Source organism: Cetorhinus maximus, chromosome 15, assembly GCF_964194155.1.
Source record: "Cetorhinus maximus chromosome 15, sCetMax3.hap1.1, whole genome shotgun sequence".
In the NCBI taxonomy this organism is placed as follows: Eukaryota; Metazoa; Chordata; class Chondrichthyes; order Lamniformes; family Cetorhinidae; genus Cetorhinus; species Cetorhinus maximus.
In genome coordinates, this window is record NC_135893.1 from 92,380,312 (window position 1) to 92,394,434 (window position 14,123).

General features: G+C 39.5%; 1 protein-coding gene across 3 annotated transcripts in view; it reads left to right on the forward strand.

The window, feature by feature from the left end:
* The window catches only part of parn (poly(A)-specific ribonuclease (deadenylation nuclease)), a 118,430-nt gene that overhangs the window by 30,091 nt on the left and 74,216 nt on the right, over window positions 1–14,123 (forward strand). For all 3 annotated transcript variants that reach the window (XM_078558915.1, XM_078558916.1, XM_078558917.1), the window contains exons 12-16: window positions 5,501–5,557; window positions 9,721–9,798; window positions 10,417–10,460; window positions 10,649–10,691; window positions 12,636–12,711. In XM_078558915.1, coding sequence (XP_078415041.1) covers window positions 5,501–5,557; window positions 9,721–9,798; window positions 10,417–10,460; window positions 10,649–10,691; window positions 12,636–12,711 — 298 coding nt within the window. The remainder of the gene's footprint in view (window positions 1–5,500; window positions 5,558–9,720; window positions 9,799–10,416; window positions 10,461–10,648; window positions 10,692–12,635; window positions 12,712–14,123) is intronic.

Genomic DNA, 14,123 nt, shown 5'->3' on the forward strand with positions numbered 1-14,123 from the left:
CACATGCTTTTCTTGAATCATTAGCTAATTAACTTATTCCTTTTTAATATATGATTTCAAAGAATATCTGTGTATGAAACTTCCTCTGAATCCCATGATCTCCACTTCTGCTTGCTGGGAAGGGTGTAACATAAAGACACAGAATATCATTGGGAGTTAAGTGTAGCTAATATCAAAGTTGGCCAAAGGTGAAGGTTATCCTTGGTATCACTGCTTCTAGGAAAAAAAATGTGTTGAGGACCTTGTTCTTTTTGTTTGACACAGTAGATGATTGAGGGGAGTTGCGGAAATCCTGTTCCAAAACATGGGTTAGGTGGTAAAAACTTGGTGAGGTCAAAAGGCAAATCAGGAAGCACTTTTTCAAGAAAAGGATAGTGGAAATCTGGAATTTCCCAAAAGACTATGGATGCTGGTTTAAATGACATCTTCAGGACTAAGATCTAGACATTTTACTTGAGTGAGAATATTGAGGGATAGGAGCAAGGGAAACAAAGGAGCAGGTTAGTGTGTGGCGGGGGGGGATGGATTCAACTTCATGGAAAATTATGAAAAAACTGAAAAGAAAGTAGAGCCCAGGAGAGGCTATTAAAGTCTCCAGAACACAAAATAGGACAGAGTGTTTGGAAAGGGCTAGGAATCTAACTTCAAGCACATCAGATAAAGGGACGACAATGAGAAAGGGGCGGGAAATACAGGACTGAAGGTGTTGTATCTGAATGCACGCAGTATACGAAATAAGGTAAATGAGCTTGTGGCGCAGATTGAAATTGGCAGGTATGATGTGGTGGGCATTACGGAGACATGGCTGGAAGGGGATCAGGACTGGGAGCTAAATATCCAAGGATATACATCCGATCGAAAAGATAGGCAGGTTGGCAGAGGGGGTGGGGTTGCTTTGTTAGTAAGAAATGAAATTAAATCGATAGCAAGAAATAATGTAGGGTCAGATGATGTAGAATCTGTGTGGGTAGAGTTGAGGAACTGCAAAGGTAAAAAAACCATAATGGGAGTTATGTACAGGCCTCTGAACAGTAGTCAGGATGTGGGGCACAAGATACACCAGGAGATAGAAAAGGTGTGTAAGAAAGGCAAGGTTACAGTGATCATGGGGGATTTCAATATGCAGGTAGACTTGGAAAATCAGGTTGGTAGTGGATCCCAAGAAAAGGAATTTGTGGAATGTCTATGAGATGGCTTTTTGGAGCAGCTTGTGGTGGAGCCCACTAGGGAACAGGCAATTCTAGATTTAGTGATGTGTAATGAGGCAGATTTGATAAGGAAGCTTAAGGTGAAGGAACCCTTAGGAGGAAGTGACCATAATATGATAGAATTTACCCTGCAATTTGAGAGGAAAAATCTGGAATCAGATGTAACGGTATTACAGTTGAATAAAGGCAACTACAGAGGCATGAGGGAGGAGCTGGCCAGAATTGACTGGGAGATGAGCCTTGCAGGAAAGACAGTGGAACAGCAATGGCAGGAGTTTCTGGGAGTAATTTGGGAGACACAGCAAAAATTCATCCCTAGGAAGAAGAAGCATACTAAAGGGAGGACGAGGCAACCATGGCTGACAAGGGAAGTCAGGGACAGCATAAAAGCTAAAGAGAAAGCATACAATGCGGCGAAGAGCAGTGGGAAACCAGGGGATTGGGAAGCCTACAAAGACCAACAGAGGACAACTAAAAAAGAAATAATGAGGGAGAAGATTAAATATGAGGGTAAACTAGTAAAAGAAGATTGCAAGAGTTTTTTTTAGATATCTAAAGGGTAAGAGAGAGGCAAAAGTGGACATTGGGCCGCTGGAAAGTTACGCTGGAGAAGTAGTAGTGGGGAACAAAGAAATGGCGGAGGAACTGAATAGGTACTTTGCGTCAGTCTTCACGGTGGAAGACACAAGTAACATCCCCAAAGTTCAAGAGAGTTGGGGAGCAGAGGTGAATATGGTGGCCATTACCAAGGAGAAGGTACTAGGAAAACTGAAAGGTCTGAAGGTGGATAAATCACCTGGACCAGATGGATTACACCCCAGAGTTCTGAAGGAGATAGCTGAAGAGATAGTGGAGGCGTTAGTGGTGAATCTTTCAGGAATCACTGGAGTCAGGGAGGATCCCAGAATGGACTGGAAAATCGCTAACGTAACGCCCCTGTTTAAGAAGAGAGTGAGGCAAAAGACGGGAAATTACAGGCCGATTAGCCTGACCTCGGTCGTTGGTAAGATTTTAGAGTCCATTATTAAGGATGAGATTTCAGAATACTTGGAAGTGCATTGTAAAATAGGGCAAAGTCAGCATGGTTTCATCAAGGGGAGGTCATGCCTGACAAATCTGTTAGAATTCTTTGAGGAGGTAACGAATAGGTTAGACAAAGGAGAGCCAATGGATGTTATCTACTTGGACTCCCAGAAGGCCTTTGACAAGGTGCCGCACAGGAAACTGCTCAGTAAGATAAGAGCCCATGGTGTTAGAGGCAAGGTACTAGCATGGATAGAAGATTGGCTGTCTGGCAGGAAGCAGAGAGTGGGGATAAGGGGGTCCTTCTCAGGATGGCGGCCGGTGACTAGTGGAGTTCCGCAGGGGTCAGTGTTGGGACCACAACTTTTCGTTTTATACATTAATGATCTAGGTGAAGGAACTGAGGGCACCCTGGCTAAGTTTGCAGATGATACAAAGATAGGTGGAGGGACAGGTAGTATTGAGAAGGTGGGGAGGCTGCAGAAGGATTTGGACAGGTTAGGAGAATGGGCAAAGAAGTGGCAGATGGAATATAACGTGGGGAAGTGTGAGGTCATGCACTTTCGTAGGAAGAATAGAGGCATAGACTATTTTCTAAATGGGGAGAGAATTCAGAAATCTGGAGTGCAAAGGGACTTGGGAGTCCTAGTCCAGGATTCTCTTAAGGTTAACTTGCAGATTGAGTCGGTAATTAGGAAGGCAAATGCAATGTTGGCGTTTATTTCGAGAGGACTAGAATATAAAAGCAGGGATGTGCTGCTGAGGCTTTATAAGGCTCTGGTCAGACCACATTTAGAATATTGTGAGCAATTTTGGGCCCTGTATCTCAGGAAGGATGTTCTGGCCCTGGAGAGGGTCCAGAGGAGGTTCACGCGAATGATCCCAGGAATGAAAGGCTTAACATATGAGGAACGTTTGAGGACTCTGGGTCTATACTCGATGGAGTTTAGAAGGATATGGGGGGGATCTGATTGAAACTTACAGAATACTGAAAGGCCTGGATAGAGTGGACGTGGGGAAGATGTTTCCATTAGTAGGAGAGACAAGGACCCGAGGGCACAGCCTCAGAGTAAAGGGAAGACCTTTTAGAACAGAGATGAGGAGAAACTTCTTTAGCCAGAGAGTGGTGAATCTATGGAATTCATTGCCACAGAAGGCTGTGGAGGCCAGGTCATTGAGTGTATTTGAAACCGAGATAGATAGGTTCTTGATTGGTAAGGGGATCAAAGGTTACGGGGAGAAGGCGGGAGAATGGGGTTGAGAAACTTATCAGCCTTGATTGAATGGTGGAGCAGACTCAATGGGCCGAATGGCATAATTTCTGCTCCTATGTCTTATGGTCTTATGGCCTTAAAGTGGGAAAATTAAGCTGTGGTACAGGTCAGCTATAAATAACTGACTCAAGGTGTTGAATGACCTACTACTGTTCTTAGCAAGCCATTGCCATTCTGTGTGCTTGTGCACATAGGATCAGAAGCATTCTTTCTATTGGTTGTAGCATTCTTCAGTCAGCTGAGTTATCTGCAGTCACCGATTATTTTCAAAATTATTTATCTGCTTATTTATGTGTGGGTAATTTTTCTGCTTTTTAATTATTAAACTAGCTCATTACCTATATTTTGCTTCATCTCCAGAATTAAAGAAGGTATAAAATGTTTAATGTAGTTTATTTAAGCATCCCATGGCTCCATAGCTGCTCACAAATATCTTGTACAGTGTGTGTAAAGGGAAAGTTGTGTGGTTCTACTAAGACTTCGAAGGGTCAATTACACTTTTATCTACTGCCCCATCAAAGAATGACTGTCATGATTGAAGGTTGGGAGTAACTTTCAATCTATTTTGCATGTATGTAAATCAATCACAAGGCTTTACAAAGGCTCAGTAGAGTAATTCCCAGAAAATCCTAGATTCAGTCCCTAGTATGTGTTGAATTAGCAAATCTCCAATGTGATGACAACAAGGATGCTGGGACTAGTATCTGTACTGCTGGATTAGGGGAAGAAAAATGATCCCTGTTTCCTATTCTTGATTGCCAGTCACCAACTTTTGCTAAAGTGCACCAAATTGGGCTCAGCTGCGATTACTCAGAGGTCAAGTAGCCTTCCAGCATTAGCTGCCTAAATTTATAGGATTAATACTGCCTTCTTGTGGAATGTGCCCTTGCAAAGAAGGTCTGGAGAGAGATGCAGTGGTTTTTGTTGAAGTTCATCCAGAGCAGTGCTGTGACACAGGACTCTGTGCTCTACGGGCTGTTCCCAGGGATGCACACCGAGACAAACATTAACTGCAGCTGGAGGATCATCAACTTGGTGAAAGACGCTCTTTGGTCTGCCTGAAGCTTGTTGGTCTTCCAGTGCAAAGAGTTGTCCCCGACTGAGTGTTGCAGACTGGCACATTCTAAGTTCCAGGACTATGTGCTGAGGGATGCACTAAAGCTTGGGGCAGCCACCACAAAGGCGCAATGGGGAAAGGTGGCTGTCTAAGACCTTTCTGCCATAGTGCACCGAGGGGCTGGGAATTGTATAGACACCTTGGGCTGTATGGCTCACAATAAATGTATGTAGTGAACACTAAATGTGTTAAATTGTATTGAAGCACCTCAGAGTGCAACATGATGTATGTCGATAACACCAATCCCATTGCACTGTCTATAATGATCATATTGAAATGACTGTAATATTCATTGATTGTATTGAAGCAGCTCGTGATCCATGTGTAAAAGTTGAATATGATTGCAATTTTGTGATGGCCATTTAGAAATGTTTTGTAATGTTTTATGAATAAATTATATTTTTCCCAAAAAAAACTGCCATCAAGTACCATGCCCCCAGCAATCAGTGCCACTTGAACTAATCCCAAAAAGGAGACAAGCCTCAAGAGCAGAAAACTCAGTGAAAAAAGCCATTATAGAAAATTCAACAACTGATTTTCTTTTAAATATGGATGTTTCTGCTCAGTTAATGTGTCCATTTGCCCTCATTGGTTCATGATGTGTTAAGTGTGTTTTAAATTTTGAAGGAGATAACTGATTCATGAATCTTAAGTATTTGTTTCTATCTCTCAGTATTTCAGTTAGTTTATTTTATCGTGTCTGGTTTGCAGTTTTAAAAAAATCTCAATAGCATCTGACAACTGAGGGATGAGTGCTTCAGAGCAATTAACAATAATTTAGGGTTGAAACTAAGTAGCTATGTATATGCATATGTAATGGTGCAGACATTTTTAAAACTAGGCTTCAGCTTTACAGTAACCAGCTTTCTTATTTTCAGGAAGAAATGAATGATGCTGTGGGCTTTTCCAAAGTAATATACGCCATTTCAAAATCGGTGAGTCCTTTTTCCAAATACAAATGAAAGTTGATCGCCAGGATATTTTTACAACCCGTTTGAAACTTTCCCTATTTAAATGCTAATTTTTAAAAGAAATTTTAATACTGCAACAACTTTTTGGTGTTCCATAAATTTTAATTTGTCCTGTGATCAGGGATTGCTGTAGTCATCATTCCATTCTCGTCTTTCAGAACTCAAAAACAAAAAAGCTGACATTCTATGTCCAGTGCTATATGTTTGAGTGTATTACCCTGTGAGCAGTACTTTTTTTTTCCCATACAAAGCCATGGTTTTCAGTTCTAGCACATTATGGAAATACTTCTATCAGGGTCTCCGGTTTTGAGTAAAATTGACAAAGAAAGGCTTACTATGTATATGTTCAAATAAAGACACTCTCCTGTGCTATCTTGCTATTCATAAAGATGATGGTGACACAGCAAATGGAAAATATTGTAGGATTGTTGGCATTTGGGAGTTTGTGTTTAAAGTATATGCATGTATGTGGCATTGCAGCATTTCCTGCCAAGTTGGAAGCATAGTTTGAACATGGACTGTTATGGAACAAATAAATGTTAAAACAGCACCTTTTTAAATACAAGCACCTCTGAAAGAAATACAACATGCAAGTTAATATTTTTGGTTTCTCTGGTATAATAAATATTGGATTATTAGAGGATAACTGGGATTTTGCCTCTACTGCATAACATTTATGTTGATGAATCAGCTGTTGAGAGCAAGAGGCTCACTGAACTGTAGAGATTGTGTTTAATGTAGAAGCCTAACCTCTGTTAAGAATCACCTCAAATGGGCATATTTCTGATTCAAAGCACTCATGGTTCATGTTCTTTTCCAGCAGAAGTTTGGTGCAGGAGGTAGACTGAGATTAGCTGTACTGCAGCATTGGATTTAGTTTAGCATCAGTGGCCTCGATCCAAATCCTGTCCAACTGCTGGCAGTGAGATCTCCCACAATGGTAGTTGTGTGTTGGTCTTCTGAGCTGCCAGCTGTTGTGCAATATCAACTTCTATCTGTGTACTGTGTAATCTTGTCTGTATAAATTATAGTGAGTCTCTAATGTTACTGAACAGATCCTGTGGTTGGTACACGTCAATCAGATTGTTACAAACTTTCGACATCTTTTCATCCAGCTTTCCCAATCCTTTCGCCTACACCTCCCCATCGTGATGTTAGTCCTTTAGTCTTGGGCATCTTATCCACTCTGCCTGACTTCTGATCTTTCCCATACTCTCTCTTTCCTGTCCTCTCCTACCCTGAGAGCACAAGAACTGCTTCCCTACCATCTTTGCCCCACCCTCTTGCCCTCCGATTGTGACTGAGAGCCTTTAATACAAAAGACACTCAGAATCACAGAATCTTACTGTACAGAAGGAGGCCTTTCAGCCCATCTGATCTGTGCTGGCTCTTCAAAGGAGCAATCCAATTGAGCTCCTAGCTTCCCAAATCATGCAAATTAGATCTCTTGGAGCATATGTTCAGTTTTTTGAAAGTTCCTATGGGGCCTAATTCTGCCACTCTTCAGGCAGTGTAGACCATATCGTCCTAATCCTCTGTATGAAATTTCTCCATTTCTCCTGCAGTGCTTTTGCCAATTATTTCAAATCTACACCCCCTGGTTACTATATTTGTTTTCAGAGGCTAGAGTTTTTCCATACTTTATCAAAACCCCACAGAACTTTGAATTTTTCAGTGAGTTTGCCCCTTAACTTCTCTGCTCCAAGGAAAACAATCCCAGCTTTGCCAGTCCCTCTAAATAACTGAAGTCCCTTGTCCCTGGTAAAACTCCTCAACAGCGCCTCCTTCCTAAAATGTGGCACCCTCTGATCCACACGACCGGGAGTGCAAGCTATTTTAAGGGATATCTTGTTTGGGTCTTCCTTTACCACTTAGTAAGAATGCACCTTGGTTGTATTGACTCAGAGTGCCATTTTATCAATGCAAATATAACAGTCTTTGAGTTTGACTTTTTAAAATTTTTCTCTGATTTTGAAAGTACTGGGTCAAAATAATTTGAATGTTAGCAGATAGTAAATTATTATTTTTTTTTGAAAAATGTGAACCTCCCTCAAAATCTTCTCAGCTAAAGTGGAAAAACAAATGAGCTTGAGGGATAATGAGCATTTTCAACTGGTATTTTGTTGATATGGCAGATGGCATTTGCCAGGCTGACCAAATCCAGAAGGGAAACTTGGCCACGCTATCACAACGGTTTTACAATTTGTGTTTATAACGAGAAGGTTTGTGCATTGAATTCAGAAGTAATGAGCCCACTGACACCTCTAGAGATTTTAAAAATTAAATTAAAACATCTATTAGCAAAAAGAGAATTATAATACATATGCAAGATTACAGTTATACTGTTACTTAGTATTATAACAAATCCCAAAATTCCTAATTCACCTGTGTCCCAACTACACACCACCTTTTAAGGCAACAGTCCAAAATAAATTTTAGATTTAGATAGGCAATCCAGCAAGGTTACCACAGGCACCCACTTGACAGTGGAATTTCAAAGGCTTTTAACACACTTTGGTTACTGGAACAGTAGATTTGTGCAAAGTGGCTAGAGGTTGTTTCCCAGGTTTGTTTCATATGGTGTATCTTTTAGATCTTACATGTCCAACCCTGATACAACCTTCCACCCTTCTTTTAAATATATTTTTCTCTCTTTAATTTGTAAATCCTATTGTTCCCATATGTCTTTGGAATTTACTTTTCTCATAATATAAAAATCTTTCTTGATGTCAATATGGCCTTTTCCTTTTGGGAAAAATAAACATCATAACCTTGCCCTATTTATCCTGTCAGTTGTAAATCTTTATCTTGCTTCTTTGAAAATCAAACACTTCTCCACTTATCCTAAAATGCAAATTTCATTCACACCCTATCAACTGACTTTACCCTAGTTCACTCAGTAGCATTTCACATACTCTTTGTGCACCTAACTCTTTTGATAATTTCAATCTTGCAGTCTATCGGATTCTAATTCCATTAAATCAGCCACATAGACAGAACCATCCACATGCGCAAAATCATAACCCTACTTTACAATACCCCACAATATTATGAAAAATATGGTAGTTTCATGACACATTCTTTAGCTGTTGGTCAGATTTTTATTCTCTTTATTTATTGACTTAATTGAATTGAATAATTAGAGTACAATTTTTCAAAATGTGTGGCAATGCAGCAGCATTGGTTGCACGTAGTATGGAGTCATACAGACTAGGAATATTCTAGGTTCAGCCCTCATCTGCAATTATCTCTTCAGCCCATTTGAGCTGGGGTGGCATTGGAGGTGTTATAATTGAGAGGCAATTTCCTAGGATTCCTTCTGATTCAACGAAAACGCTCTATAAGGGTGCTTGTATAAATGAGTGCTCTGGTGTCAGTAATTTGTTCTTTGTTATGATAATTTCACCAGGTGAATGTCCTGCCTGTATTCCCTGTCTACCCTCCTACAAAGGATAATGAAGCACCAAATGGTGACATGTGCCTACAAGCCATAGTCCATTATTAGTCACCATCCCCAGCACAGGACAAAAGAACATTTTTTCTCCCCCCCCCAAAAAAATCTGACATTTTAGATTTCAATATCTTAAAAGATCAATTACTGGGATTTTTTTATACCAGTGGAAATCACTGATAATTATTGAGTTAGTTAATGTGTTCTCTCTTGTTCTATTTGCAGGATTTCTCCCTAACCACATGAATTGTTGTATTTATTAATTTTAGAGAGTGAGTACACTGTTGAATGTAGGAGAGGCTCATCAATTGCAGAAGGTTGAAGAGAGTTGGGCTGAATGTGCTCACTGTGTCTACACTCTGCATTTTTATTAAAATTTGAGTGTGGCAAATGCTGAGGAATTATGTTGGACAAAGCACCCTATTTTTTTTAGTGTACGTTGCCAAAGTTCCCCTTTAAACTACAAGGTAACATCTTTAGAAAAGTCAGGAAGTTCAATTCCCCACCCCCTGACCCTCACCCCTACCATTGATCTCCAGTAGAATCTTGACATGTTATGGGGAGGCCTGGCAGACAAGTGATGCTGTTGAATGGACTGTTATCATGTGCTGTGTAATTTGTGTATAACAGCCCATAAATTGTTCTTTCTAAAAGAAATAATGCCTTTTTTTCCCAGGGTAAACTGGTTGTGGGACACAACATGCTGCTTGATGTCATGCATACAATTCATCAGTTTTTCTGCTCATTACCTGATGTACGTATTTATCACTTAAATTGAGCTCGGTTTTATAATGCTTCACTGTAGGGATTGATTATGAGTGTTTGCAAAGCTTGAGTGCTATTCTCTGAAGCTCTGAAGGTGATTTCCATAAGAATATTTCAATTTATTGTGACTACTGCAATAATATGTTTTGTGGAAAGGAACAGAAGAGAGAGGGAAAGAAATTCGAAGGTTCAAATCCTTTTTTTCTTGGACATCAGGCAGCTTGCTCTTTCCAGGAAGATCATCAATGCCCCTTGAGCTGGCTGTTGAGTGGAGTGGAGAGAGAACGAAAGTGTTTCCCAAGAGTGTAGTGGTGTTAACGCTTGTCCTAATTGCTCAGTACCCTTTTCCTCTGCTGCTCCAGTGAAGAAAGGCTTGACCTCTGGATAGAGGCACCTACTCACAGCAAAGTAGCAGAGAGCAAAAGCTAACTGTGTGGAAGTTTATGGATAATCCAGCACATCATGTGCCTTAGCATGAAGATTTAAATAACTTTTTAAAAAAAACTTCTGGGAGTCTCTATGAATAAAGCTTTAAGGGATTGTGTGGTCTGCTGTTTGTTTTTCTCTCTCTTGAATTTTATGTCCAACTATTATTTTTTTTAAATAGGAGCTAAATGAATTTAAAGAAGTAACAACAAGTGTTTTTACCAGGTAAGTTTTATTTTGATACTTGCATTTCATTCACAACTTTAAGGAGAAGAGAGGGAATAACCAAATTTGGAAAACTAATTGGTAGTTCTGAGAATAAAATAATAATTGTGACTGTTGACTGTATGGAGATTCCTACTTTGATTCTTCACATTCTGATGTAATTATATGCCGTTTCTTTTCTCATGAAGGCTTCTAGATACAAAACTCATGGCAAGCACACATCCTTTTAAGGTAAATTGGTTGTGTTTTACTGAGCATACTTACCATTCTTTAAACTGTGAAGGTGCTGTCCCACTGAGACCATATTTGTTGGCATTAGTCATCCTAGTACTAATGTAAAGCCACGTGGTTTGTTATTAAATTACTCTTGTGCTTGCACCATCTTGGAAACATGCCAGGTCAGACATGCAGTTAGACCACATTTTCAGGATCATGTAGAAGAGAATTAAACACAAGTATGTCAATGCAATAAAACTCACCACCACATCTTGTTCTAACTGATTTCTCTAGCTGTGATTGTATGCAGAGATTATCTAAATCAAGTTATGCTGCAAATTAAGAAAGTTACACATGGTATTTAAAAAAATAAAATAAAACCTGCCGGAGTTTGGCACAGGAAAAAGCTAATTTTGATCTTTGGCACAAAAGTAGTTTGCAAAATGGAAAAAAGCCGTATGAATTGTTTCCTTAAATATCAACAATTTTAGATCAAAAGCAGTTGAATTCTAATGAACATCTCTTCACAATCTTGCCAAGAGAATTTCTTTCTGAAAACAAAATGATACTTCAGTCTTCTATGTTTATGTGGTTCATGCACACAGGATGGTAAAATGCCTGCTTGCGCATATTTTATTTTGTTTTGAGTACTTATAGTAAACTCAAATTTTTTTTACTACTTTGTTTCACAGTTTAGTCACTAGATGGAGTTTTGACATAAGGAAAAATGACATCTTTTATTTCTCCTAATCTCGGTTGACACTTGAAGTAAGCAGTATAACTATCCCACTTTGGGGAGGTGCAATTTGGTATTATTTGAGAATTTGGCCAGATTGCATTGAGCTTTTGAATACAGTTTTGTTGACGTAAATCTTAACGTAAATAGAAACATTAGAGGTTTCAACACTGATCCACGGAATATCCCACTTAGCATAGCCTTCAGCCAATATGTTACCAGCTTTCACATTAAATACCCATTGCGTTAAGCTTAAGAGTAACGTTTCACCTGAAACACCTGTCAAAAACTTTATGGAAGTCTAACCATGTTATTAGGCTTTCTACAGTTACTCAGCGAAGCCATTTCCTCGAGGTTTCAGGAGGTGGTTATTAAACTTCTAACAGCCATTTGGTGAAGGAGGACACCAGATGTCAATCTACTCAGTTTAGATTCATTCACAAAGTGAAACATTACAAGTGTATAGCTCCTTGCCCTACCCAGTACCACAGTGTTAATAAGTGTCTTTTTATACTTGTTCAAATAATGAATGCCCTCCACCTGTTTATCCTTGCCCTTAAGTGGATGTTCAGTTTGGAAGGATCTTCTCCCTATGAGCTGGTTAGCTTCAACTGAGTAGGATTCATGAGTGTTGATTGCTCTTCATTACTTTATTGGACCAGCTATTATTCTTGATTGTTAATAAGTTTTGGAACAATTTTGAGCATGAAGTTAAACTTGATCATCCACAGAAATCTTGACTTGTGTAGTAAGGGTGAATCCCTGTTGATTCTTTGGAGACCTGTTAACTTGGAGCTGAAGATTGAACATAGTACCTACTACACAATATGGCTTCACCACTCGCTGTTAAATTTGTTGAACAAAATTAGAGGGGGATGCTGTGCCCAGTTTTCTTTCTTTAAAGCTATTCGCATCCCTCTTTCTAGGTCTTGCACCACTATTCCTTGATCAGATTGTTGTATGCGATTTTGCTTCTTTGTGTCATGGAGTTGGCCACCAGGTGGTGTGTGAGCAACATGGGTTAATCCAAGTCTTGCACGTTCCCCATTTTTCCGCTCCTTGTAGGGAAATGCCACCTGGAGATCAGGAATTTACTGTGTGGTAAAACGTACTGTGAACCAAACATGCACAGAGCTTCCTAATACTGAAGCACTGTTAGAAGTGAAAGTATATGGTCGTTAGTTTCAATTTGAAATTTGAGATACTCTTTTTTTTCCTTGTAGGAACTGATAATGAACACACCTCTTGCAGAGCTGGAAAAGCGATTAAAAGATGCACCTTTCAGACCTCCCAAAGTTGGTAAGAGGAACACTCAGTGTGTGTGGTCTTCATAAAGTTGTTTGTTTAATCATGAATCATCAAAAGTATTCTTTTCATGTTGAAACTTAATAGATTGGAACTTAGTCTATTTTTTGATAAAAGATCTCCCTGATATGTTGCTGTCTGTGTGTAGCGAAGGAGAGAAATGGAGCATGGGCTCTTCCACTTTCTCTTTTTTTTGTGGTTATCTTGTACTTCAATCCTCGTACCTTTTTTTTCCCACGGGTGGATACCTTCTGACAAGAAACTCATCTTTTCTGAAATCAATTTACTAAAGATTTGAAACTTAATGAAGCAAAACATTTAATACCAATTTGTGGGAAGTGCTAACTGTTGGATTATTTTTGTTGTTCAGCAACCAGTAGGGATAGGCATGAGGGCTACATTTTCCTGTATAGAGTTTACATATAAACCTCTGAGTTGTATTTCTTATGGGACAGTGGCTTATTTAACATTTGAAATATGTTGGCTCTGGAAGTAACCTGGGAAGAAAAAAGTAGTGTTTGTCATTTATTACTGATGATAGGAGTAAGGCTGTTGGAATCCATACTTCTAATCTTGAAATGTTTTGGGTTATTGTCCTGGAAGTTGAAATTTTGAATCAGTCACATGAGAAGTTGTAAATCCTTCATCAAATAATGATTGGAGCTATAGCATCATATTTATAACTTCAGTCCCAGCCAACAGAATTTCCAAGACAATGGACAGAGTTTTTGGAGATGAATGAAAACAAATTCCAGTAAATTCCAATAATAGATGTGGGAGATATTGATTTATCCTTTCACGGACCAAAGTAAAATGGATATTTGAATTTTATATTGGAACTGTAGTTTGTGAATCAAGTATTTGAGGATAAGCTGAATACAAAATCATCTCATGAGTGATTAGGACCTATGCACATCACTTTTGCTTGGGAGTGTCTAACTCCCTTCTCTTAGGGTAAATATTCCACTTTCAGTAGCTTGCATTGCTGTACAGACATCAATTGAATAGCTATAAAAACAAAATGCTAAAAGCTACTGCGGATGCTGGAAATCCAAAACAAAAACAGAATTACCTGGAAAAACTCAGCAGGTCTGGCAGCATCGGTGGAGAAGAAATCAGTTAACATTTCGAGCCTTCACGGCCCTTCGGCAGAACTGAAGCATAGTTAGGAGAGGGGTGAAATATAAGCTGGTTTAAGGTGGGGTGGGGGCGGGGTGGGGGAGAGAGAAGTTGAGGGTATGGTGATTGTGGAGATAAGCAAGCAGTGATAGGAGCAGATAATCAAAAGATGTCACAGACAAAAGGATCAAGGAGGTGTTGAAGGTGGTGATATTTGTCTAAGAAAAGTGCTAATTAAGAATGGAAGACAGGATACTCAAAGTACAGCTCTGGTGGGGGTGGGGTGG